Here is a 24,755-nt window from a genome sequence, read left to right as displayed (position 1 = left end):
CCAGTAGATTTTCTGATTGGGCTAATCAGTTAACAGAAAGAGAAGCTGTGAGCGATGATGTCGAAGAAGTGAAGGAAGCCATTCAATCCATATTAGCCACGCTTTCAAATATCGAATTAACATTAACAGCCGCCTCGTTCGGATTGCCACTGCTCTCTTCGCAGTGGAGGACGGTTGTTTACAGCACAGGCAATTTTTGGTAAGCTTCTTAGAGTTGAACTGGCGCATTACATACATCAAAGCGTTAGCGATTGGGTAAAGGTTAAAACATCAACAGCACTCACGGCTCCAGGAAGCAATCATTTTTCTATAACCAAGAGCCCAGAAACTCTGTGTGAACCAAACATCATAGGAAAGGAGTTTGGTTTTTACCAGGCTACTCCCAAGGTAAACGCTGTGCTGCTTCCTGCAGTCATTCCTCCATGCTGATTTCTGGATCCTTCACTTCAAGAAGAAACCTACAATAAATCTCTGGATCTTCATCTTCATAACTGACAACCTAAAGGCGCCTCTTCGTTATCACCTTCATCCTTCAAACTGACCTGTCCACCCTCCAATGCTCTCACCATTCGACCAGTCCCAAGCCTCACTCTCTCGACCAGCTCCAAGCATGCCAAATGACTCCACCGGCTCCAAACCTGCAAAGCAGACCTACACTCTGGATTCCACTCGTTCCTCCTTGGCATTCATCCATTTAAATCAACCAGTAAGATTCTCCTATCATTACAACTGCTATATTCTTCCTCTTTTGCTCTTTTCCTCACAGTGCTCCCACTTCCCCATGTTCCCAGCACCACCCAGCCCAAGGCAATCACTTTATTCATTATCATTGAAATCAATAAACTTCTTTATCTCCTGAGAGATTTTTTCCAAGCATCCCTATTTCTCCTATTGTCTTCAGAACCTGTGATACTGTAGATATTTTAGAATAGAACCTAACAAATAATAAGCCAATGTTATTCAGCAAAAAATGACTGTTTTCAAACCATTTAGCTTTGATATAAAGCATTAAGATATTAAACGTAAAATAAGTATATAGCTTTTTGCTTTTCATTATAGTATTTTATTAAAACCTACAGTATAAGATTAAAATATTTATAAAAGTATTATTCAGGTTTTACTTGGGTTAGTCTGTAGAATTGTAACCCCATAAAAATAAATAACAGTATTTCTTTGCACATATTAAGATTTGTTCTGAATTTATGGCAACTATGCACAAATAAGTTGAAAGTGTTAAATATGCATGTAAACACACACTTCCTCTATAACTCTTTAACTCTTTTTCTGCTGTTTTCTGCTGTCAAAGATTGCAATAAATTAATCCTGGATAGACATATAATTCAAGAGGCATTCATGGTTTCTTACTTTTGATACTTTCACTGCTACATTACTGTAGGTCAGTTAATCCCACACAAATAAAACACTGACTGATCATGTGAAAAAAGCAAGACTTTTAGCTGCTTCTATTCACTGGTGCTCAGTTTTATGGAAAGAGTGCATAAGGTAACACAAATGTGTAAAAATAAAGTAGGCATTTTTAAACGTCCTGATTTACATGGAATGCATTGCAAGCTTTAATAGAAGGAAACCAGAAAAAAGCACTTATCTCCAAATCTTGCTTGTATTATCTAAAGAAAAAAAGTTCAAAATATTGCTTAGAAACTCTTCAGTTACAGTTTATTAAGCCTTTTCAGATTTGTGATTATTCAAATTTTTCCTCTTGACATTTCCCTCATGACAAAGGGTGCAGTAAGCAACCCTCTTTTCCAAAATTTGCATAATCTTCCTGTCATCTCAGTGCTGTTGTGTGCTGTCTCTGCCCTTTCCACTTCTTTCTCTGCCTCAACTGTCATTTAAATATGAACCTGATTAATTACAATTCAAAATTGTCCATCCAATTAATTTTAGATGGCAATGTTACTGTCTGTGTCTAAACTTAGAAAAAGGAACACATGTTGTAGAGAAACGATTTGCAGGCTGGAGGCTTCTTGTTCTAAACTTGATAAGACAGAAAATAGCACAGATTTATATTTGTAGACACTTTTTTTTCATATTTGCTTCTTCAAGTATACATGTGAAATTCATATATTTTGCAGTATTACCCACTGAACTTCAATGGTTTAAGAATTCCAACATGAAACTGGGAAAAAAAACATCACAGTACTTTTCAGAATTTTAAAATAAATGTGTCAGCCTCCATTATTGAAGAGGGCTTCAAGCTCTAATAAGGACACTAGGGGCTCAGCAGCATTTCAGAGAGACACACAAACAGTATGAAATCTTCTGCCGGACCAGAGACTTTCATGTCAAAGACACTCTAAAATTTCAAAGGTGACAAAAAGGCAGACATCATGCTGGAGGACTGCTCTAACCCTCTTGTAATCATTCTCCATAATGGCACTTCAGATGTAATCCCTAAGGGCTATTTGAGAGAGTGAAAAGACCTAAATGAAAACACAAGTCTCTGGAAACGGCTTGGTGTGTCAAAGATTGTGGCTTTCAGTGATACCAGCAGTTGCAGATTATATATGGCTTTTTGAAAAATTGGCCACACGCTAATGCATTTTCAGCACAAACAAATTCAGGGACTGACATACTTGAGATACCCATGCAAACAGGTTTTGTGTTTGAACATGGCCAAGCAATAATCATCTAAGCCTGTTCTCCCTCTTTTTCATCCTCTCTGCTGAGAAATCTGTTCTTAGTTTAAACAAGCTATTAAAAAGGCAGATGCTGCTTGCTCTAATTCTAGTCTCCACAGCATAGTATACTGTTGAGATTAGATGTTTACATATGGTACAAAAAGACATATTCCTGTTTATTATTATTATTATTATTATTAATTATTATTATTATTATTATTATTATTATTATTATTATTATTATTATTATTATTATTATTATTATTATTATTATCATCAAAAATTAAAAATAGACTTGTTTTCTGTTCTGTTTTAAGTCATTTAAGTCTATCAAAATTGCATGCACTACATGGAAATAATGAAGATTACTTTTTTTTCCTTTTTTAGAATGGTTTCACTTTCACCAAAGACGTTTACACAGCTTTCCCTATTATTTGGGGGAGAGAATTACCTTTTAACTGTAACACTTAGGCCCAATCTTTTCAGAATCTTTTCACAATCTTCTCACAATAGTTTGTGGGACTTTTGATCCATTCCTCTTGACAGAACTGGTGTAACTGAGGTTTGTCGGCCACCTTGCTTACATATACTTTTCCAGTTGTGTCCAGAAATTCTAACCAAACATTTTGACTAGCTTTTATAAAATTGTGAGAAAGAAAATTGCTGGATTCACAAAATTGGTTTGCCAGAAGTCCACAACCTTACTCAGCAATTGCTGAGACTTTATTGTTCAGAAAAAGTAATGAGGAATATAGAAAATTGAGTAGATTGAAACGTATGGAAAATGATAAATGGCCTGTACTTGTATAACACTTTATCAAGTCCAGAGGATCCCAAAGTGCTTCAAACTACAATGGGTCATTCACCCATTCATGCACTTAGACACTGATGATGGCAGGCTACTGCATTATTGCATTATAGTGGTGACCTGGGGGGATCTAACAGAAGCAAAGCTGCCATGCATTAGCACATCAGACTCTTTGACCACCAGCAGCAGGCAAGGCAGTTGAAGTATCTTGCTCAAGCATGCAAAGACAGAAGCATGGACATAGAGCAGGGGCTAAAACCAGCAATCCTCAGATTACGGTACAAATTCCTACCACCAGTCTTTACCATCGCCATTGTCCCATGTGACTCGAACAGAATAATATAAAGACCAGGCACCAGGACAGACTGAATTAAACTTTCCTGCACTCCTAGAAACTCCAAAGAGGAAGAGGGTAAGAAAGTGGATTTTGCATGCCATTAAAATCCTACATTTTGAACTCAAATGTTGTAAATGAACCTACCAGAAGCTTACAAAGCCATAACATCACTACGGTTTTGCTTTCCATAAATATCTGAAGGTATCGTAATCTTACTATATATTAACTTCTGAATTAATTCATTTTCTCTCTTAGTATTAATAAAAACGTTTGGTAATCATAGATCATCTAAAACTCTAAATGTTTAGTCTCATTTCATACCATACAATTAGAAAAAGGTTATGTCTTTTAATACAGCACAGACATCTAGCTTCAATTGTATGTGTTTCAAAGTATATTGTCAACATTATGTAAATATTCTTAATTTTAAGTAGTGCAAGAAAAAATGCCTAGCCAAATACAGCAGTTGACCTTACGTCAAAAACATTTTAATAATCAGAAGACAGAGTGGTCTTTCTATTTTTAGCTTTTAGAGGTTACAAGCTTGTCAGTCACAGCTGTCAAAGCAGTTCTATTTAAGGAAACGTTTTACATCAGCCCCCTTAGTTGTCTTAATTGCTCTTCCTTCCCTTTGACTCCAGAGGAGGTTAGTTGCAACATCCTCAATGATATTGACTACCTCATGAAATACTTCACAGTCACTCCACCAACAGGCAGTCTGAGTAAATGTATAGTTTACTAATATAAATGTAAGATGCCAGATTACCTTGTCAGTGAGATCTTGTGCTGTACCCTGTACAAGCACTCTGATTCAAATGCCATCATGAAGAAAACGATAACCTGAGCTCAGCGTCTGCTGCTTTCAGCTTACTTTCAAAGAGATTACTAATATTCCTGAAAGTGTGCCTGTGTTTGTAAATCAAACCAGCTTTACTAAATTGCCTCTGCTGGCAGTAGGTGCAGAATTTGGTGAAGTAGCTTGTTCCAATTAAGAGTTTTTGACGCTAATCGGGAGCCGTTTCTGCTCTTTCATGTAAATTGTTACATGGTAGTACAAACTCATAAGAAAAGTTCTTCTGTAGTATTTTTGACACTTACTGGCATTCTTGGTAATTATGTGTAGGAACCATTGAAATAACCTTATTTTTACGGAGAGTCTCACACAGAAGAAAAAAAATCTGAAAACCCCACCCATTAATTTAAGTAGTCAGAACTCTGGTTAAGTCGCTACAAAATGTTAACAGTTCTTTCAAGCTGAAGAAACATGTTGGTAAAATAAAAATATTTCTTTCAATTTTGGGCTCAACTGTGTTGTTTTGTTTAGAATATTTTTGTATCTTCAACTAAAATTGACACATTTGGGTTTTTTTCTCATTTAACATTAGCTATGACAATTATTCATTGTCTTTATATATTTACATAAAATCTAATTTATGGATTTTCATTTACTTTTAGCTGAGAGTTCTGTTTACAGATTGTTGTAGGGAACTACATTTGTGTTTATTTTTAATATAATAAGCCATTATCTAATAAGTTATTTTACCTTTCTTTATGGCAAGGTTTAATAAGATGGCATTAAGAAAATATGCTTCCAGGCAGTTCACTGCTCTTTATTTGAAATACATACACAGCTTTTCCAAACTCAAAAAACATTTTTGAGTTTGCCTCTGCATCCTATTTAGCAGGTAATTTTTTGAATGATTGTCATTTCTGTAGTGACCAAAATAAATGGTAATTGTCAGGCTCCTTTATCTGTCTGCTTCAACCTAATTAAATATTTTAAAACAAGGCTAACTGTTGGTGACAGTGACAAAAAAAACACACAAAAAAAATCTATTATTTTCTTGTTATTTTCTCCATTTTCTCCAATGTATTCAAACTGAAGGATGGAATGTTCCCAGATATTTTAAAGGATGCTTGTCCAATGAAAGACAGCTTTATTTCAACTATTTTTTCCAAGTCTTCATCCAGTAATTGTAGATTTGCAAATCAATATATTTTCATTTGTAACAAAAGTGACACAGCTTTTTATGGATTGGCCAGAGCGTGGCATCAATCCTCTAGTTGGTCAGAAATCTCTGTGTTCACTGGGGTTGAAAGGACATTGCAGATATCTTGTGGCTACACACACAGATGCAGTGTTAATCAAATCAACATCCCAAGTTGGCAGTTTAAGCCTGACCAAAACCTGCTCTTTTCCCCACATAAAGCAGCAATGCATGCAGCGGCTTTGACATTCGGTGGGCGAGACTGCAGCTCAGTATGGCCTTTGGCTGCCTAATGAGATGGAACATTTGGCCACTCCTGAACTGGCTGTTTCATTATGAGAGCAGACAACTGCAAAGCCCATTTAGCAGCCAAATACCTGGGGTTTTAATTATGACAAAGCTGCATATTTCCCCCATGTGCCTGTCACATTATCAATCAAAGCCAGTGCAAAATTTAGAAAATTTGCTTTTTTTTTTTTTTACTTTTTTTTCTCTAGTTGTCAAATTAAGAAGAGCTGCGGACAGGCTGATTTGACACATAAGTACACGTTCTTCCTTAAACTGAGAGGATGTGAAAGCTTCATTGTTTTCTCCAAAACAATGATTTTCTATGTGTGGTTGTCAGTCTAAGACATGCTGTCTTTTATTCTATTTTCTAAAAACTGTTGTTTGTGTAGTTTAATCAAACGACAGCTGACTAAGCTCTCTTTCTCAGATTCTTGACAAAATGCAGAAGCAAAAATGGCTATCAGAATCCACATTAAATGTCAGCAATGATAGATTTAACCTTGTATGTTTAGAGAGTATAAACTAGAGACACTTTGTGTCTGCAGTTCATATTTTTCTTGACAACTCCCTCCTTCATTTCCCTAACATTTAGTACATCATACTTGGCTGGGGAGAAGCTTGTCTGATTTACATGTTAAAGATGAAGCACTAGTCAAACAGGACCCAGAGGCTTTCTACTGTACTTCCACATTGCCAATATCAGATCTGTGTCTGTTCCCTTGATAACTTCTTTTGCCTACATTAGCACAAAATAAGTTTTTTAGGTCATGCTATTAAAGCCCAAGTAAAATCTATCTCTTAAATGTATTTGAAGGTGCTCTGGAAACTGAAATTTAGCATACATGAATGATGGAAGCTCACACTGCACTCAACCCCGATAGCACCTTTCCCATAGTGAAACTTGGTGGTATTAGCATCATATTGTGGAAATCATGTATTTCACATGCAAATGCAGTGCAAAATGCAGGACTGTCTAGGCAAACAACTTGTTGAAAAATGCTCTTCATGTTTCTCCCTCGTGGTGGCCTATCAAATTAAATCTCTGTGAAATAGAATGAAAATTTTCTCTATTTTGACTAAATGTGGAATAAGTTCAAATTATGGTAATAGTTTTCAGAACAATTACTATATGTTCTAATAGAATATACTTGCAATATATACTATGCATTTTTTTCCCAATAAGGCAAAAAGGCCTGTCAGAGTAACACAAACACTCTGAAACAATCTAAAATATATACACTTTTGATTTCAAGAAAAATGTTGAGGTCAGGTCCTAAAGCAGGTAGACAGTGGAAGCTTAGAGTAAATTCATATCTGTGTTCACTGTTGTTTAATTCAAATGCCCTTCAGATATTTGACCAACGGGAAAACAGTAGCTGCAGAAAACATGAGTTTAGCCTTAAGCAAGAGTTCAGGAGTGTTTTGGGGGGGGAGAAAACTTTTTTTTTCACAATCTCTGCAATAAATGCTTAAGTTTAAGTACATTATTATTGTTGTTTTTATCAGCAACAAGCAGCTTATATGGACATGTTTAGAATTCTTTCATGAAATGTCTGATAGGCATTTCAGTTTAGAAGCATCTATACATTAGAAAAATAATCTTACACTAGCAGTAATAAGTTAATAAGATTTGAGGATAAAAAGATATTGGATCTAAAAGCTAATTAGTAGAATCAGTAAATATGGGGATGCTATATTAACATTTTCTTAAAGGAAAAGAGTGTCCTTGAAGCTGTCCTGTGATGTTCTGCGTTATGTTTGTCTGTGAGGGTTGGCCAATAGGTAAATGAGCTGATTGCATTAAAGGACTCTCCAGGAGTAATGTTGGTGTCTCTCCAGGATAATGATGATGGGCAGCAGCTTCAGGCTGCCAGGCATGAGAAGTTGCAGTGGCACAATGAGTACTGGACGTGTCATTAGTAATTACTCTCAGCTACAGCAAGGGTCTGGGGTCAGAGCAAGTGAGAAGTCAGCTGTCTGCTGCGCCAAACTGAATGTATTCCCAACGCTGGATCATCTATTCTCCATTGTTTTGACGCCACAAGCAAACTTTTCCCTTTCAGCCTGTGGCTTTTTTCCTGGGTTTGGAAATACAGTTCACTGCAGACTCTACAAATGTGCAATGCATAGTTCTCAACTGAGCAGAGCTACAGTGTGTGGGAAGGACATGGAGCTTCACCTGTGTGCAAAAGTTTTAAACCATTTTTAATTTATATTTTGCGATCAACAAGGGAGACCTTCTTAGGCAATATTTTAATTTGATTTTATAATTATAGTGTTGTGCCTAAAACCTGTCTACAGCAGGTGTACAGTTGCTGACAGTTATGTGGGAAAAAGTAAAAAATGTGTCAAAAATATGCGATGCATAAAAACATTGGCCCAGCACTTGGCTTTTTAAATATCCTGTTAAGTGTAAAAAATGGTAATGGGGAAACATTTCATAGTTTTTTTTTTTTTTACGTCAATTGTTTCATTGCAAATATTTTTAATTATGAAAAGGTTTTGATAATTATGAAAGGTAATTTGATAGTTTAAAATTTTTTAAATGAAAGACCCAGTTTAAACCCACGATGGAGACGTTTCACCCTTATCTTGACAAATGTTCATTCACTGTAACCTCCGACAAACTGCTAAAAGTCTATTGAAATGACCTGTACGGTATAATCAAAAAAATATTGTTTTTTGTTGCTTATTTGTTATGCTATAAATGAAGTAGTTAAAACAGCAATATGGAACAAACAGCAGTCAATCAAAATAGTACTATGTGAAGCAGTTTTGGATCAATAAAGCTGCTTGAGATATCAATTTGTTATGTTTTAGTAAGCTGAGGTAGACTTTTGAGCTTTATTTACATTAATCATAATACCAAATATTCAGCTCATATTAAATACACAAAATATTAGGTAAGTTAACTTTCATAGTAGCTATATAGACGGGATTTAAATGACATATCAAACAATAAAATAATCAGTGTAGCTCTCATAAGTCTGGATACTTACCATCCTCTCTGGATTTTTGAATAAATGCATCAACACCACTTTCTCCATAGTTTCCCTCTGAAGCTACAGTGGAGACATAATTCCAGCGCATGGCTTTGACGATGTCAACCATAGCCTGAGCCTGGTAGGTGTCTGGGGGCACCACACGGGAGAAGAAGTCGTAGCGTGTGTTATCACTCAGTTCCGGGGCTGTAGAAGCATAACTCACTTGAGGGATCTGTAGAACAAAAAGACGGGAGCAAAGAGACAGAGACGGTTACACATGGAGAGATATATAAACAACAAACTTACCGTGAATTAATTAAATATGCGGCAAAAGGGTTCTGCGTACACAAACATGTTAACAATATGACACCTAACATCTGCTGAAATCTCTCGGCTAAACTCCTCTGTGGTTGTTCACCCTCTGGAGTTGTCACGTTTTAAATAGTCCTGATGATCACAGGTTCAGTTCTTCTTCCTGAGGAGTATTTTTCACACCAGTCAAGCAACACTAATCTGCTCAAAATTCACTGTTTTCTGTAATATGATGTGAAATGCATTTGGTGTTGAATAACTAATGCTGCTAACGCTGCATGCCTGAGATGAAAAAAAAACAAAACACTCGGTAAAAACAAGACACTATCTTTACAAGAAAAAAAAAAACACTGAAATCTTATTTTGCTTTGTGAAGATTAAAAACGTATATTATACAGCTTGGTTTGAGGAAAGTTTATGTTTTTTCCCTTCTATAAGCAAGTTCTTTAGATTCATATTTATACACAAATTACATTAAGGTGTTTGTGTATCTTTGTACACAAACATACTTCATTTCTTCCCTTTTTATTGCTTTAGATCGTTATTTGTGGCTACTTTCTCTATTTATGATCTATATTATTACAATCTCTTGATAGTTTAGAAATAGATAGTTTTCCACAAACTGATATTCATAAAACAGTTATGTTTCTGCCTTCAGGTTGTTGGAATGGAGGCTTTGACTGATTGTTGAATTAGGGAAGAATGGCATATTAGTGATGTCACCGTTTCTCAGTATTGAAAATGTTCATTCAAAGTGGTTTGGGCGTCTTCTGAACACCTCCCTTCCAGTTACGTCCCACTTGGAACAGACCTTAGTACAGACCCAGAATGCGCTGGAAGTTTTGGCTATAAGTAGAAGACAACAGACAAATGGATGAATGGATTGACAGTAAGAGTAGCTTGCTTTAATGTATTGTTAATTTTTTTTTTTGTTTACTTTAGCTGCTCAGCCCCTGTTGGTTAATCCATCTAAGAAAACTTTACCAACCGAAGATTTTTGCTTCACCAGTAGTTTTCTCCACAAGCAGTGGGCCGACTGCTGTGGGAATAATAACATCCTTTCCACTGTCCCTCACTTCACACAGCAGAGTCCTTTGATGTGATCAGCTGCTGCCCTGCACTGATCCTGCAAGCACCGCTAAAGCCTGTGTTGGGAGCACAGCTGTTCAATGTTTGCCCGTGACCTTCTGCTCTGTACAGCTCCTGTAAATCCAGTCTCATTTTGATTTTACTGCAGGAGCCCTTTACAGAAGATCTTCTGGGAGCAACTGTTCAAAATATTCTAAGACTTAAACGACATATTAAAATATGTGTGCATGCTTGCTGGTTTCATAAGCTGGCCTATCAAAAGCAGACTTTCTTACCTAATCAACTTGAAAAAACAGTGGCCGGAAAAAAAACATACTGTGTTTTAATGGATGAAGAAAGGGTTACATTTTAGCCATGTTTTTTTTCTTCTTCTTGAAATTGTATTTGCTCTTATGCGCTGAGGGTCCAAATCCTGCTGACCACCAGTGGTAAGCTGATTGCACCTTCATACTGAGGTGGGTTAGGGGGTTAGGGTAGGTGCATCTGGACCCTAAGTTATCTAGATTGAGAGTTGGGAGAACTTTCACTCGCTTCACATTGTGTTTCATTAACTCCTGGAAGCAATGCAAGTGTTAACTTTTCTAACAGCGCCTTGACGTCATGAAGCTGAATCCAGCAGGATGTAAGTGAAGTGTTGCAGAAAGGTGTTTGTAGGGTGTTAATGATGTCTCCTTTTATTTCAGTTCTCTATCACACAGTAAAATGAGACTTTTAGCCATTTGCACCTATATTTCACTTTTTCAAGTTCTTTCTCAAAGTGATATAGTCATATTTGTTAATTCCGTAAGTAAAAATATGTCCTTAAAGAATATAAAATATTTTTTTCATGCATTAAGTAATTTTTTTACGTGTATCTTTTGCAACACTTTTTTTTAAAGAAAACATGGAGAGACATTGCTGACATTTATTTCTCAGACATTCCAGGTGAGTACTAAGGTGATACCATCCCAACACAGAAAACATTGTTATCAGTACGTCACTGCTTCAGGTTTGTTTTTGTCAGGATCTTGAGATGTTTTGGGTTCATAGTGTTGATTTCTTATATGTTCTCTGTTATTTTTTATTAGATTAGTCTTGTTTCTGTTCTACTGTCAGCCTGTTTACAGTTATTTTAGTTGGGGCTATTATTTATTCTGTCTGCTTAGTTTTGTGTCCTTAGATTTGATTTCCCATTTCCTCTGTTTGGGTTTACTCCCCCTTTCTCTTTCGTGTCCTTCATGTCACCCATTCTCTGTGGCACTTGGGTTCCTGTGCATTCATCCCAGGTTTGGAAAAATGTTTTCCTGGATTTAATTTATAAAGACTTTATTTAATAATACTCCTTTGGATTCCACTTGCTTTTTGATCCTCATCCACACATCATTACAGTTTTGACTTTTCCTAAATTGGACATGTTAGCAATATCTAAGTACACAAGAATTCAAGAGGTATCTTTAGACACATGTCTGAGTCCCATATACTTTATTTAGTAGAGAAAAATAATTTTTTCTTCTTTTTTTTTGCCATATGCGTTAGGACAGAAATTGGAAGAAGTTCATATAGACTACTTGACATGTCTGTGATCCTACAAGTTATTACACATTTCTTATGACTAGTAATTATGTTATTAATGGATAATGTCTCCTTTGCATTTTGACTCTTCTCTCCCCCTGAATATACTGGACATGCCCTGCCTCCACCAGCAATAATATGTCTGTTAATATTAAACCCTATTCCCTAAAATACTTTACCACCCTTGCTTCAGGCAGTAACTAATCTCCTTACTAGAATTTGGCAGGAACAAATTCCAGAATTGGATTTGCTACTTTTCATCCCTGTTGGCTCAGTTTGCTTCAAACTGACCTGTTTTAACCTAGAAGTGAATGGCTGGGAAGTGGACTGTGTCAAACTAGACAAGACATTGTCCCGACTTTGGCTAGCTAGACAAACTTTAGTGGTTGTCTACAAATTCTGCCCAGGGTGGAACCTAGATAACATTTAGTAGCATTAATAGTAAAGAACAATCTTTAGTAGTATACTACAAATAAAAAAATAGCTAATTATTGTTAAATTGTTCAGTGTCTTCATGTTTTTTTTTCTTAATCAAAAAAATCTATAATATTTTATTATTTTATAATGATCTTGATTGTGATTAAGATTGTGATTAACATTTTGAATAAAAATGTTTAATTATTTTAAATTGCATTTCATGACTATTGACTATTCTTGATAACATATGTGGGAGCTGGACTAAATATACTTTGCTCTTTCCTCTGGTATAATTTACTACCTGCAGCAGTTTATGTGGGGCAAAATAAAGGTGCATTGACAAAATGTTTACTGACTGGGCTAGTGGCATCACAGCTCCACTGATTGACAGTATCTCTGTCAATCATTTCTCTCTTAGACTTAAAAGAAATGCTGTCAAAGATAAAGCACAGTCCTGTCAAATGTGAATCTTGGCAACTGCTTGACAAAACCAAGAAAACTTATTGCACTACTTTATTCTCAGCTCACTGGTTTATAGGCAAACCTGTGATAATATGGTCATCTTCAAAATGACTTGCAGTCTGTTTAAATTGGAGCTGAAGTAGTGGGACTTCCAAATGATAAGTCTTTGTAGATCTACCATAATATACAATATTACACACCCTTCTCCACAGTCACTTCACACAAGCCTGTGCAGAATTTCTTTCTAATGCACATTCCAAAACCCCTGTCTATTTAGTTTAACTGGGTTTGGGAAATAAGTTTAATTGCTGCGATGTGGCTTTCAAGTAGATATTTGATGGAGTTTAAATATTTGACATGATCCGTGTTCCTGTGTGGTCCTGTTCCCTGTGAGTCTGTCTCTGCGTCTTCCCCGTTGATTGTCTCCCAGGTGTGTCTCATTCCCTGTTATTACTCTCCCAGCGTATTTAGTCCCACATGTTGTCTGTGTTCTCCGTCGGATCCTTGTCGTATGTCGTCGTTTGACAGTAGCGTGCGTCAGTTTGCTTTCCAGTAGAACTGTATAGTCCTGGTTTGCTAAGCTCTTGTTTCACGTTGTCAGTTGCTACCGGTTGTTAGCTGTGTGCTAATTGTTCCTGTCGTGCTGCCTGACTTGGACTATGTGAGCAACATTCATCATTATATTCATCCTCGTCATCACAACCTGGGTCTCCTGCGTTTGATCTCACCACCTCTCATCCACCACTTATGACAATATTCTTACAGTATCCTTTAAATAATTGTGCCTGTTTAAAAGATTTGCTGAGCCCTATTGGCACTGGATCAGTGCAGTAGTAATGGTGCTGATTAGGAGTTTAAAAAATATTGTATATCTGCACCATTTGTAGAAAAACATCAGTGCTTCAATGAGCCTTTGGATATATTGCAGTAAATGTCTCCAGGAAAAAAAAAATGCTTGGTGTTAATATGTGAAAATGAAACACGTTCTACATGAACTACAGTAGAGAGAGAGAGAAAGAGAAAACTACTTTCACAATATGTGGTGCAATAATATCTATTTTCAGTGCCACTGAGTGAAAGCTGTTTAATTTCAAAAGGTGGTTTCCGATAGGCTCATTTCATCCTTTGGCAGTCATCTCCAAACAGTGACTGTCCAAGCAAAGCCTAGCAACTTGTGCCACTGGCAGGATGGATGCCACATATCTCTGAATTATCATGAATTATCATATTTTAGTCATTTCAGAATTATGTCGAATAATTGACCAATATAATCACTGCTCTTTTTTCTATAGTAAAATGGCCTTCCAGCCAAAGAGTCTGTCCGCATCCTGGTCTCCTCACAGTCACTGTTCTCTGAAGCAGAAACCTCAGCTTCAAAATGCTGTTTAGAGATGAGTCCTGTCTTCCTCCACGTTAAATGTCAAATTTGAGATTGGTCCATAAGTTCTCAGTTGTGTTTAGGTGAGGTGAGGAAGCTGGTAAATACCGTGGCCCCCTTCTATGCCAGGAACCTTCTTCTTTATTACAGCTTGAAGGACAAATCTTGCAGAAACTGGCTGATCCGAGGGTTGTAAATAATATTGCTTTAATATCACTGTAAGTGTACAGCAATTTCATTAAGGAGCCTAGAGCTGCCACCTGAGCAAATGACAAATAGAGCTATATAATGTGAAAACTTTTTCATTTTAACAATATATTTTTCATGTTAGTACAATAATGCCATTATGATATTACAGGATAACTTCTGTCTGGTGTTAATATGTTCCACTCCTATCACATCATGTATGATAGTCAATCTGACTATAAAATTGCAATTTAAGTTAATTCCATTTACAAATACACAGAAAGGATAGACCTGTGGTACACAGCAAGTCTTTTTCCTCAGGCACAACACACCTTCACTACACTCTGCAATATCCAAGGTGAGACATCAAGTTAAACTCTGATCATCCTGTTTTACAGACAGACCATGAGGTTTATGTGCTTTCTCTCCAGCAGCGGTTTTAACAATACCAGTGCCATCAGACCCCATGTAAAAAAAAAAAAAAACCGCTGCTTACTCTACAGCTTGCTTTGACCTGGATAGTAACAGCGGAGTGAATCTGCTGAGTCACAAAGCTGTTTAGATCTATAGACCCATTGTTCCTGAGATCAATCTAATGAGAATAAAGAGAACAACACAATCTCCGTAGAGATGCTTTTGCCAGGAAGCAAAGTCCAATAGGATACAACAGGTGTTCATTTAATGATTTTTCAGGACTCACTGTTTACAGTTCAAAGCGAGTGTTCCCGTTTGTCCTCAACAGCCGATTAGATGAATTTGTATTGCACTTTAACAGCTGTGTGTCTTTGTAAAAATGCTAACAGTAAAACAGATCAATAAAACTGCACAAGCACAGAGCCATAACATTCTTGTTTTTAATGTGCTTGCTTCAAATGTAAGTTAACATATGAATAGATGGTCAATGTATCACATGAAGTATGATTTTAATTTATTGAGCAAATCCGATTTTTTTTTATATTTTTGTCATGTAGTGTCCAACTTAAAAGGGCATAGAGTTATAAAAGTAGAATGATTAAACCTGGCAGAACCTAACTGTGCTAATCACTGGAATGCAGTTAGTTTCGGAAAATTAACAAACCAAATATAAAATAAAAAAAAATAGACAGGATTTATTTCTTAAACATTTATGATGCTGTTTATTGTACTGTTCATAACTCATCAATGCGACTTTCCTCTCTATTCTCTGCCTAATTCACAGGGGATTCATGACAGACATTAAAAATATAAAATTCAAGTTCCAATCAACAGAAAGAAAACTAAGGCAGAGAGCACATCAGCTACACAGCAGCTTTAAATCAGCAGAGCTCATCCTTCGGTGTTTATGCTTTTACTACAGCTTGAGTCTTTATAGATTCAGGGAACGCAAAAGCCCCAGACAGGCAGTGTCAAACTTTTCTGTCAACAAATGCATTTATTGTTCCGTAAGGGATGAAAGACGCATCGAGAGTATTTTTCAAAAAAAAATACAAAAAGGCTTGCCAATGCTCCTGGTGTCAGATCACAGTGAAAGTCTATTGTAACCCTGAGCACTTATGAAAAATGTGGCTGTTTTGCATGCAAAGTGGGTTTTGTATATCAGAGTTAAGCTGTGTTTACTGTCATCCCCTCTTTAGCTGAAAGTCTACCATATTTAACCATCAATGTTATACAATAGTCCTTCATTATAATTCTGTGGAGAGGTATTTCAGGGTTACTATATTTTGGTAGTTTGAGTAAGTGCTTTTTGCATGACAATTGGGAACTATACACTACGTATAAAGTCCATAATAACCCAGCTTTGGCTATAATCTGAATGTGTGCACAAAGTGGCAGATTAATTACATGTAGCACAATTTTAATTGCAGCTCTACATGTTTCAAAGGGAAAAATACTGTTTCCTATTTTCTTATCTCTTGCAATCATTTTCAATTGCAGGTTAAGAAAGCTTCTCCATTATATTAACATTTGGTCCAAGTCAACATATTTAGTAACCGATTCAGGTTAAAATTCCCTACAATATATATAGGTGTAGTGCATAATAATTGGGCATTGGAAGAGAATAAGAATTGGATTTTGTTTTCCTGTATCGGATGGCAGTTGCCTGAGCAACCACTTTAAGCTTCCATCTGTTTCTCCTTCCTCATCATGGCCCTGGAACAATCTGAACCATTACACAGATTGTGCATTCATTACTTGCAAATAAAGCTATGATTGCAGGTCATCCCATTGCCCCGATTCTCATTTATAATCTTGTAGTATCTTTTACTCCTTTTTGCATTGGACTTTCTGTTTCTTTTCTTCCTACTTCACTGATGAGTGTCCAAATAAAAAAAAAGTGGGGGGTTTTGTTGTTGTTTTTACCTGATATATTTGAAGTATGAAAAGGTTTTTTTATGTGGGAGTCAAATAAAATGAAATATATAGGCCTGGCATGTGAAACAAAAAGTCAATTCCTGGATGTTCAAACAATTTTAGGAAGAATTGAAATCTAAACAAATCAAAATATATATGCAAAGCTTTATACAGTTACAAATTATAAGAGTGCCTGTGTATTTTCCCCCCCTTTTTCCAGATGTCTAGCTGTAGTCAAGACACTATGCAGGACATGCATCTGACCCATGATGTCTTTACGTTGTAAGGCAGGTTTAGGTCTAGAACTCATTGGCTGCCTTGAGATTTACGCTAGAACATTATGGTGAAGAACGAATTGGAGTTTAACTGTTTGTGTGAATCAGTGTTAATCTAGCTTTCTTTCTTTATTTCTGGTAATGCACAATGTTTGCTTTGGTTGTTTTACAATTTAGCAACCAGTGCCTTTGGATTCCATTATCTTTAATGTTCTTAAATGGGGTTTGCAAGTTGCTCCTGTTTTCCTCATTTATTGTTAATCACTTGTACATGTATTCATGATCATGAATGTTTGCACATGCAAAACCAGGAAGCTCAGAAGCCAGAAGCAATCCTTGCATTGTTAGTTTCCAAAGGTATTCTGAATCTGGAAGTATACTAGTAGAAGAGGCAGAACTACTGCTAATGCAAAAACATTGTTTTCAGTTCACATTTAAGATGAGATGTTGTATTTCATTTTCCTGCTGTTGTCACTAGCTCATTTTTCACTTTTTGCAAACCAAAATACAAATTGTCTTGCACACGGATTAAATATTTGACAGTCTCCAACTCTCCTTGTTGGCTCTCCTGTTGAGAAATCCACTCTGTCCTGATCCAACAATATACAAGCAATAATTAATTTTACCATTGGCAACTGTGATTAATTATCTCATTACAAATTAAATTACCTGCACTCACCATGGAAATTATTCCAAATGGGGTTTGCTAATGCTTTGAATTTTGAGCTGAATGACATTTGTGGCTAATGAATGATTGCAGAAAGAACAGTGCTGTTGTTCATTACAGAAGTTTGACCAAAGCTCTGTCTAATTATATTGAATTAAATTAATTTAACCAACATTCACAACCATACAGAGGATAATATTATCAAATCCTGACTAATGATGAGATATTGCGAAACTTTATACGCACAGTACTTTCTAAACACAATTAAAGGTCTTAATAAACATACAAAATTGATTGATGTATTTAAAGTTAGCACAATAAACTCCTAAATTCTATAAAGCTGAATGGACTCTGCGCGTACGGCGCTGACGTCACATCCGCATGATTTCTTGTTTCCGCTTTGAATTACCATGACGGCTAGAAAAGACAAAATTGTATTTCAGACGCAAATACAGCAATACCGTGAACATCATTGCCTTCCAAATATAATGGGCTATTAAGTTTTCATGGATTTCCAAGCGATCCTGAACTAAGAAGACGGTGGCTCCTGGTGTCAGATCACAGTGAGCTATTGTAACTAGTAGCTTTAACTACTAGTTAAAGCTAACGCTGCACAGCAAAGTTTGCCGTCTTCACTTTACTTCGGATCAGCTTCTTCAGCCTAAAACTACCGGGGGGAGACAGATGGTAAATAAAGGAGCCGTTCCTGTGTTATTGTCATGGAATCACTTCTGTATTCAGCCTGAAAGAGCGAGTGTTTGGGAACGAATGAGCAGACCACAGATCCGCCTGTACACACTGCGGTAAACACCATCCTAATTTGAGCTCTTCACAAGATACGTGCAAACGTAATACAGCAAAATAACACAAAGACCTTAAGACCTTTTTTTCCTAAAAGCAACAACTCTGAACAGTCAGCTGAACTCGAACTCTGACACCAGTGCTACCCTACTTAAAGCTATGGGCTTCATGCTTCGGAAGCCAAAAGCCCGAACCGTAACCTCCCCCGTTACTTGGTCGTCTCTGACACTAAGGACATTAAACACACATAGCCTACTTGAAAATATAATAAGGTAAAAACATTGTCCGTTAGAATGGATTCAAATGTTTAGATACTTAAATAGCACATTTTTACAAGAACATGTCCGAGAATATTGCCTGCTAGCATAAGCTAAAGTTAATGTTAGCCACAAAGTTTAAACAAAGCAAAACTCACCTTTGTATCTGTGAATGTATAACGAGGCATACATCTTAAAACCTTTCTCCAGCTTACTTGTTGGGGCTTCGGACCGATGTACATCATTAATTGTTACCTTGGGCAAGCCCTACAAGCATCTAGTGTAAAATCCAATTTTCAGTGGACCGGAAGCGACCGAGCCGCTTATCCCCGAACACGAAAGCTGACGTGCAAAGAGGCTGCTCTCTTCTGCCTCCTCAGCTAAAGCAACAGATTATTGTCTCCAGTGGTTGAACATACATTGAAGAGAAAGCATTTAAAAAGGATATAAATGGCTTTAATATTTTTGTGAGGATCAAGAGGAGAACTTGCACATTATGTCAGATACTTTATTCACATAAATGCAGTATAACATTAAACATCATTTGGTCAGCACAGCAGCCCACAAGCTTTTTTCAGTATAATGACATCTGAGTTGTTTTTGTACTTTTCACACAAGCTTGTTATTGTTTGCTCCAAACCAAAGGACTGGGAGTATAAGCATTAAAGAGTTGAAAAGCATTTTCTCATCCTCTTGCTCAGTTTGGTTTTTTTTTATTTATTTATTTATTTATTTATTTATTTATTTATTTATTTATTTATTTATTTATTTATTTTTGTAAAGTGATTTCTTTCTTACAAGTAACAGAGTACATTTAATTTTGTACTAGTCCACTTTCCTAAAGTTTATATTTCTTCTAATTTACCAATAGCTAAAAATGTTATCAGTTAATTTATTATTGTATTTCTAGCAAATAAGAGTTTCAAAAGAGCATAATTAAATGCAAGACAAAGTTGTTCTTTCTTTTAAAAAAACACACTTGTGAAAAGGTGCATCTTAAACTTTTCATATGCCATTTTTAAATAGTGAATATTCCAGAATTGCTAATTCTGTTCAGCATGAGATTTTTATTCTACAATTAGAAACGGACAAAATTACTAGTTCTCACAGAAAATTCTTCCTGGTTTGATTGTTTAACTGTTGTTCTCATACCTATTTGAACTTCCAGATTCAGAAGAAGCTTTTAACAGAGATGTTCACATGTTATTTTTCTCCAGTGCTGGTCAACTCACCACTGTTTGGCCACAGGACAAGTTGCAAATGAAAAAGAAAGTCTCTAATCAAATGTATGCCGTCTACTTTTAGGCCGCTGTTTAAAACATAACATTCAACAATGTTAAATGTTTAACATTAAATCAATAATTTAAATAAACAAGACCAAAAAATTATCAGCTACTTCAAGTTAATTTGAAAAGTCAATCGATTACATCATAGAAATTTACTCACCATTTCTGACATATAAACAAAAGGGCTGTCCTGAAAACCTACCGTTTTGGATTCTGATTAGTTAGCCCTTGATTTGAGCATTGCTGCCATTACTTATCTCCACTAGTCATTAAAAACATTTAAAAAATATGAAGTTTGGAAATGTCATCACAAAATGGGATGAGATGATTCAGAGTCCACTTTCTGAATATAAGTTGCATTTCTGTTTCATTGTCATATTGTGACAGTACATCCCCAAAAGATGGTTACATTTGTGGCTTTAGGTTACATGGGTTTTATCCCTGTTTAAATACACTCACATACATTCAAAATGTATCCTAATATGTAACAGAAAGATATGAACACGATAAACCTTTTTTTTTTTTGTTAATGTGAAGAGAAGAAATGTGAATTAACTTTTTATTAAAAAGCAAGCAAAACCAACAAAACTCAAGCATCTTCTAATAAAATGGCAGGAAGATGGGACTCTCCACAGAAAAACACTAAGGAACCAAAACAGGACAGGACAGGACATCGTTTCCCTTCCCAAACGAATCAAATTGGACCAACAAAAACAAAGCGCAAAGATACATAAAATTTTATCTGAGATTAGTAAAGATATTATAAGTGTCTCAAAGGGAACAAACAAGACAGTGTTAATTAATAGTTTGCTCCATAAATATGAGAACACTCACTCCAGGCAACTTCCTGCTCCTGTAAGCATCAAATTAATTGTGTTTGCTTTACACTCCAGTAACCGCAGACCTTGTGCAATTTGGGAATTTGTTTAAGAAAAACAGTGGGCAAGATGAATTATTTGTGGTACATACCAATCTTCTTCTAATAAACATTTAGGCTAACTGTGACTATTTGTAAACTCTGTTTGCAATTTAAAAATTGAGAAGTATAATGTGAGGATGAACAATGGTATTTGCAGAATAAAAGTTGAAACCAGATGTGGGGGGAAAAAAATCTGACATTAAATCAGACTATTTCCTGTTTTATCATAGTTGGGATTACCAAAATATGTTTTATTTGATAAATTCCAGAAAAATAAGTGACAGTATATATTAGCTTTTTTTAATTACTTTCTTAATTTCAAATGTTTACATAAATTTTCTCAGGTTTTGGCAGCATTACCATTTAGCTGAATTATTAAGGTTAAATGTTTTAGGTACCTTACACAATTGTTTGCTGGAATTTTGTCCCTTTTCCTCCAAATAAAACTGAAAATTGACTCCAAGCACAACTTTTGCGCTCTGTCCCCATAATTTCTGTGAGAGTGAGACTAAGCCTGCGTGATTACCACTCCAGAATATTGACTTTGTTGTCATTAAGTCAACTTAAAGTTAATTTGATTCAATTGTTTGGATCATTGTACCCAAGCTTTAACTTCCTTTTTGTACATTGACATTATTTTCCCATCCAAGTCGACTTGCCCCTTTTTTCAGGAAAACTTGTCCACTCCTGAATCTAGCAGGTGGGTTGCATTCTCAGCTCATCCACAGGAGTTGTTCAACAAAAGTATGAATTATGAATACTTTTGCAAGACCTATGTGATGTTCCATTTTGACCTGGTCCACTATAAGTGTTACAGGTGCACAATAGTTTAAATGCAGAGTAAGAGCCGATTCTGTCAATACAAAGAACAAGTCTCTGTAAAGGTCTAAAAATTGTTAATTGTTGCAAACAGTGCTGGAAGTATCCATACATTCACACAATATACTTGAAAACTATTCTATGTATTCCATCATTTCTATTCATGTCCAGACTGGTCAATACAGAATAAATCAACAGTGAAAGTGATCCAACACATTTCCAGCAGCTTCTAACAAAGGACCATCGACCTGTGGCTGCTGTCACAACCCAATAAATGCAATTATATGAAAAAGAATGAATTTGATCAAATTCTAATTATTCCACATTCAACACTATTACTTTTTTTGTGTGGTTTTAGAGCCAATAATGTGATTTTATGCACTGATTTTTACTTGTCGATGTATATCTCAAAGAGAACACCAGGAATCATTCCTCTGTGATCTTTGCTTCACCCCGTAACATGCAAATCCCAAGCAAATAACGTTTACAGATGAACTATTTACACCTCCAGGGTATTATATTTCTTAGTAAAAGCACCAGCTCAGCAAAACGCAGCTGTAAATAAAAAGAGTTGCAGAAATAGGGAGGAGGGAGGAAGAGATGAGAGCTGATGGGCGACCGCAACCCTCTCCTTACAAGACAGTTCATTAAACACCTTTCACCGCCACCGTGGCACTGTGCCTAGAATGAAAAGCATGATGTAAGCACATGCAGGTCAGGGGGTCAGCCTGTTACAGAACCCGCTGATAAATGCTGAGACAGGAGTAGGGAGTGAACGGCCACACAAGCAGCACACTGAGCTTATCGCAGCCACGGACTGCATCACATTTATCTCGAGACTACTTTATCTGCACCGAGAAACATCTGGTCAACTAACTCACTCTGTCAAATTTCTAGCCCTGTACAGCACACTTACATTGAGGAATAGTAAGGAAGCAGCAAGAGAATGAACATTGCGGAGGGAAAGCTTTCAGTAGGATTTCTGTGAGAGGTAATAACATAGCGGTGCTTTGCCACTAAGATCGGATGCCTGTGCTCTATTTTGCAGCGCTGTCAGATTTAAAATTTGATTTCACTCTGAGCACTCAAAGATGTAATTTCATTTATGTCCGGAACTAAAACACATAAAGCACAAATGAGAAAGTCATCAGTCTTACAAGGCTCTTATAGCATTTGTCGGGACGGTGTAATTAAACGACCTCTTTCTAATTACATTCCATATGACTCTAATTTTAAGTCTGGCAGGAGCCATATAGATAACTACTATAAGGTTTGATAGAGTTTTCAAGAGCCGTACTAGTGTCAGAGGGCCAAACTAATTACCACCCTCAAGAGCAAGACAGTTTTGTGGGGATACTTTGTGATCATTTGTCATATATGTGTGTGTGACTGCACCTGATTTCTGCATGACCAAGCAGGACTAGGAAACAGGTTAAGAACTAAAGTAATTGTCTCGTGACCACAGTCCAATGTTTTTTTTTTTTCATGACAAATGTGCATTAAAAGAAACTCAACTTAGGATTTCAAAGAAATGATACCACAAGATGCACAATAATCAGTTGGCTTTAATATTAGCAATATAGGGGATGCCTTTGGGTGGTTTAAAGCCAGTTCTATGACTGCTCACAATTTTGTTGATGAAGCATTCCTGTTGTATTCTAGTTTCCCCTGTACTTCTTCTATTTTGTTTGTTCTAAATCTATGCAATGTTCTCAAATAAGACTGAAATGTTCCACTGCAGAATATAATTAATTTTGAAGTAAATCCGTTTTTTTTTTTTTTTTTGATGCCTCATGATGCGATAGCTTGTTTTTTTGTCCAGAAGATACATCTTAGATTAAATAATGTTTTACAGCAAAATATCACAACAAACAAGAAAACTGATGATCACACGTTGTTTTAGAGGTGAGAAATTATATCTCGAATGGGATGGCTCGTTTTTGCAGAGATGTCTAGCTAAAAATGAAAATGTACTAGTATTTTTCTGACTTCTTCAGAAAATTTCTGAAAGAAAGCATGTGCTGATGTTATACTAATGTAAATAACTGACTTAACTATACTTTGTTTTAACGACATAGTGAAATAAATTAAAATCGAATGTTAAAAGCTCAGAAAAGGAGCCAAATGAGAGTTGGCAGAACTACGTACAGTTGTCATTGGCTATTATGCTAGCATATAAAAAAAAATCTTATTTTGGATCTTGTTCAATTTCATACTGAAAATATAGTATCTTAAATCAAGACGCCGATGCAACAAACTTAGATCCTCCCAGACACACTAGGGTAGAATATAGTAAGTGTTGTGTCTCATTACTTATTTACACAATAATCATCCTTGGGCCATACACATACATATCTTAATAATTTCTTCATTTTGCCAATTAAAAAAAAGTAAGAAGTGTAATAAAATGTTTTACTGGAAAACTAATATCCATGCATCTTTTGAGTGCAGGTAATATCACTTTGTATTACTCGAAGGGCAGATGAACATGTCGACCCAGTTTGCCGTCTTTGTTCTTGATCTCATGTATTCATTATGTTGCAGTTCCTTCAGCTTCTCAAAAAACAGACTCCCTGGATATTTGAGTCATGTTAGAGCAAGAACAAAATACTGGTGTGAAATTGGTGTTGTTGTTTTTTTTTCCATTTGTGAACGTCAACGTTTCTGGTTTATATTTAGCTTCACTTCATAATATTTTCCGATAAAACCATTGGGGAAAAAAATGCTTGCAAAGACAACAAATTCCAGGAAATAAGAGGAAACAGAGGGTCTACCGTGAGCTGCATTAAAAGAATAAAAAGCTCCCTAATTAATTCTTCATTCGGTTTCATTACATTGGGCGCTGTCAGATATTTACTTGCCTAATATTGGAACAGATCAAGGTTGGCATGAAGCACAAGTCATTAAACATGACCTTTTCCTCAAACCAAATCAATCACTTCAAAGTCACGAACCTAC

The 24,755-nt window shown here is 36.0% G+C and overlaps 1 protein-coding gene across 3 annotated transcripts in view; it reads right to left on the bottom strand.

The window, feature by feature from the left end:
• LOC103467650 (metabotropic glutamate receptor 4-like) overlaps positions 1 to 24,755 on the bottom strand; it is a 184,380-nt gene that overhangs the window by 57,187 nt on the left and 102,438 nt on the right. For 2 of the 3 annotated variants that reach the window (XM_008414225.3, XM_008414224.3), the window contains exon 3: positions 9,063 to 9,279. In XM_008414225.3, the coding sequence (XP_008412447.1) occupies positions 9,063 to 9,279 (217 nt within the window). Of the gene's footprint in view, positions 1 to 9,062; positions 9,280 to 18,931; positions 19,155 to 24,755 lie in introns of those variants that run through there. The other variant, XM_008414226.3, reaches the window with a different exon arrangement.

Source organism: Poecilia reticulata, chromosome 7 (assembly GCF_904066995.2).
Source record: "Poecilia reticulata chromosome 7, P_reticulata-male-v2, whole genome shotgun sequence".
Lineage (NCBI taxonomy): Eukaryota > Metazoa > Chordata > Actinopteri > Cyprinodontiformes > Poeciliidae > Poecilia > Poecilia reticulata.
This window is presented reverse-complemented; position numbering and strand designations above follow the sequence as displayed.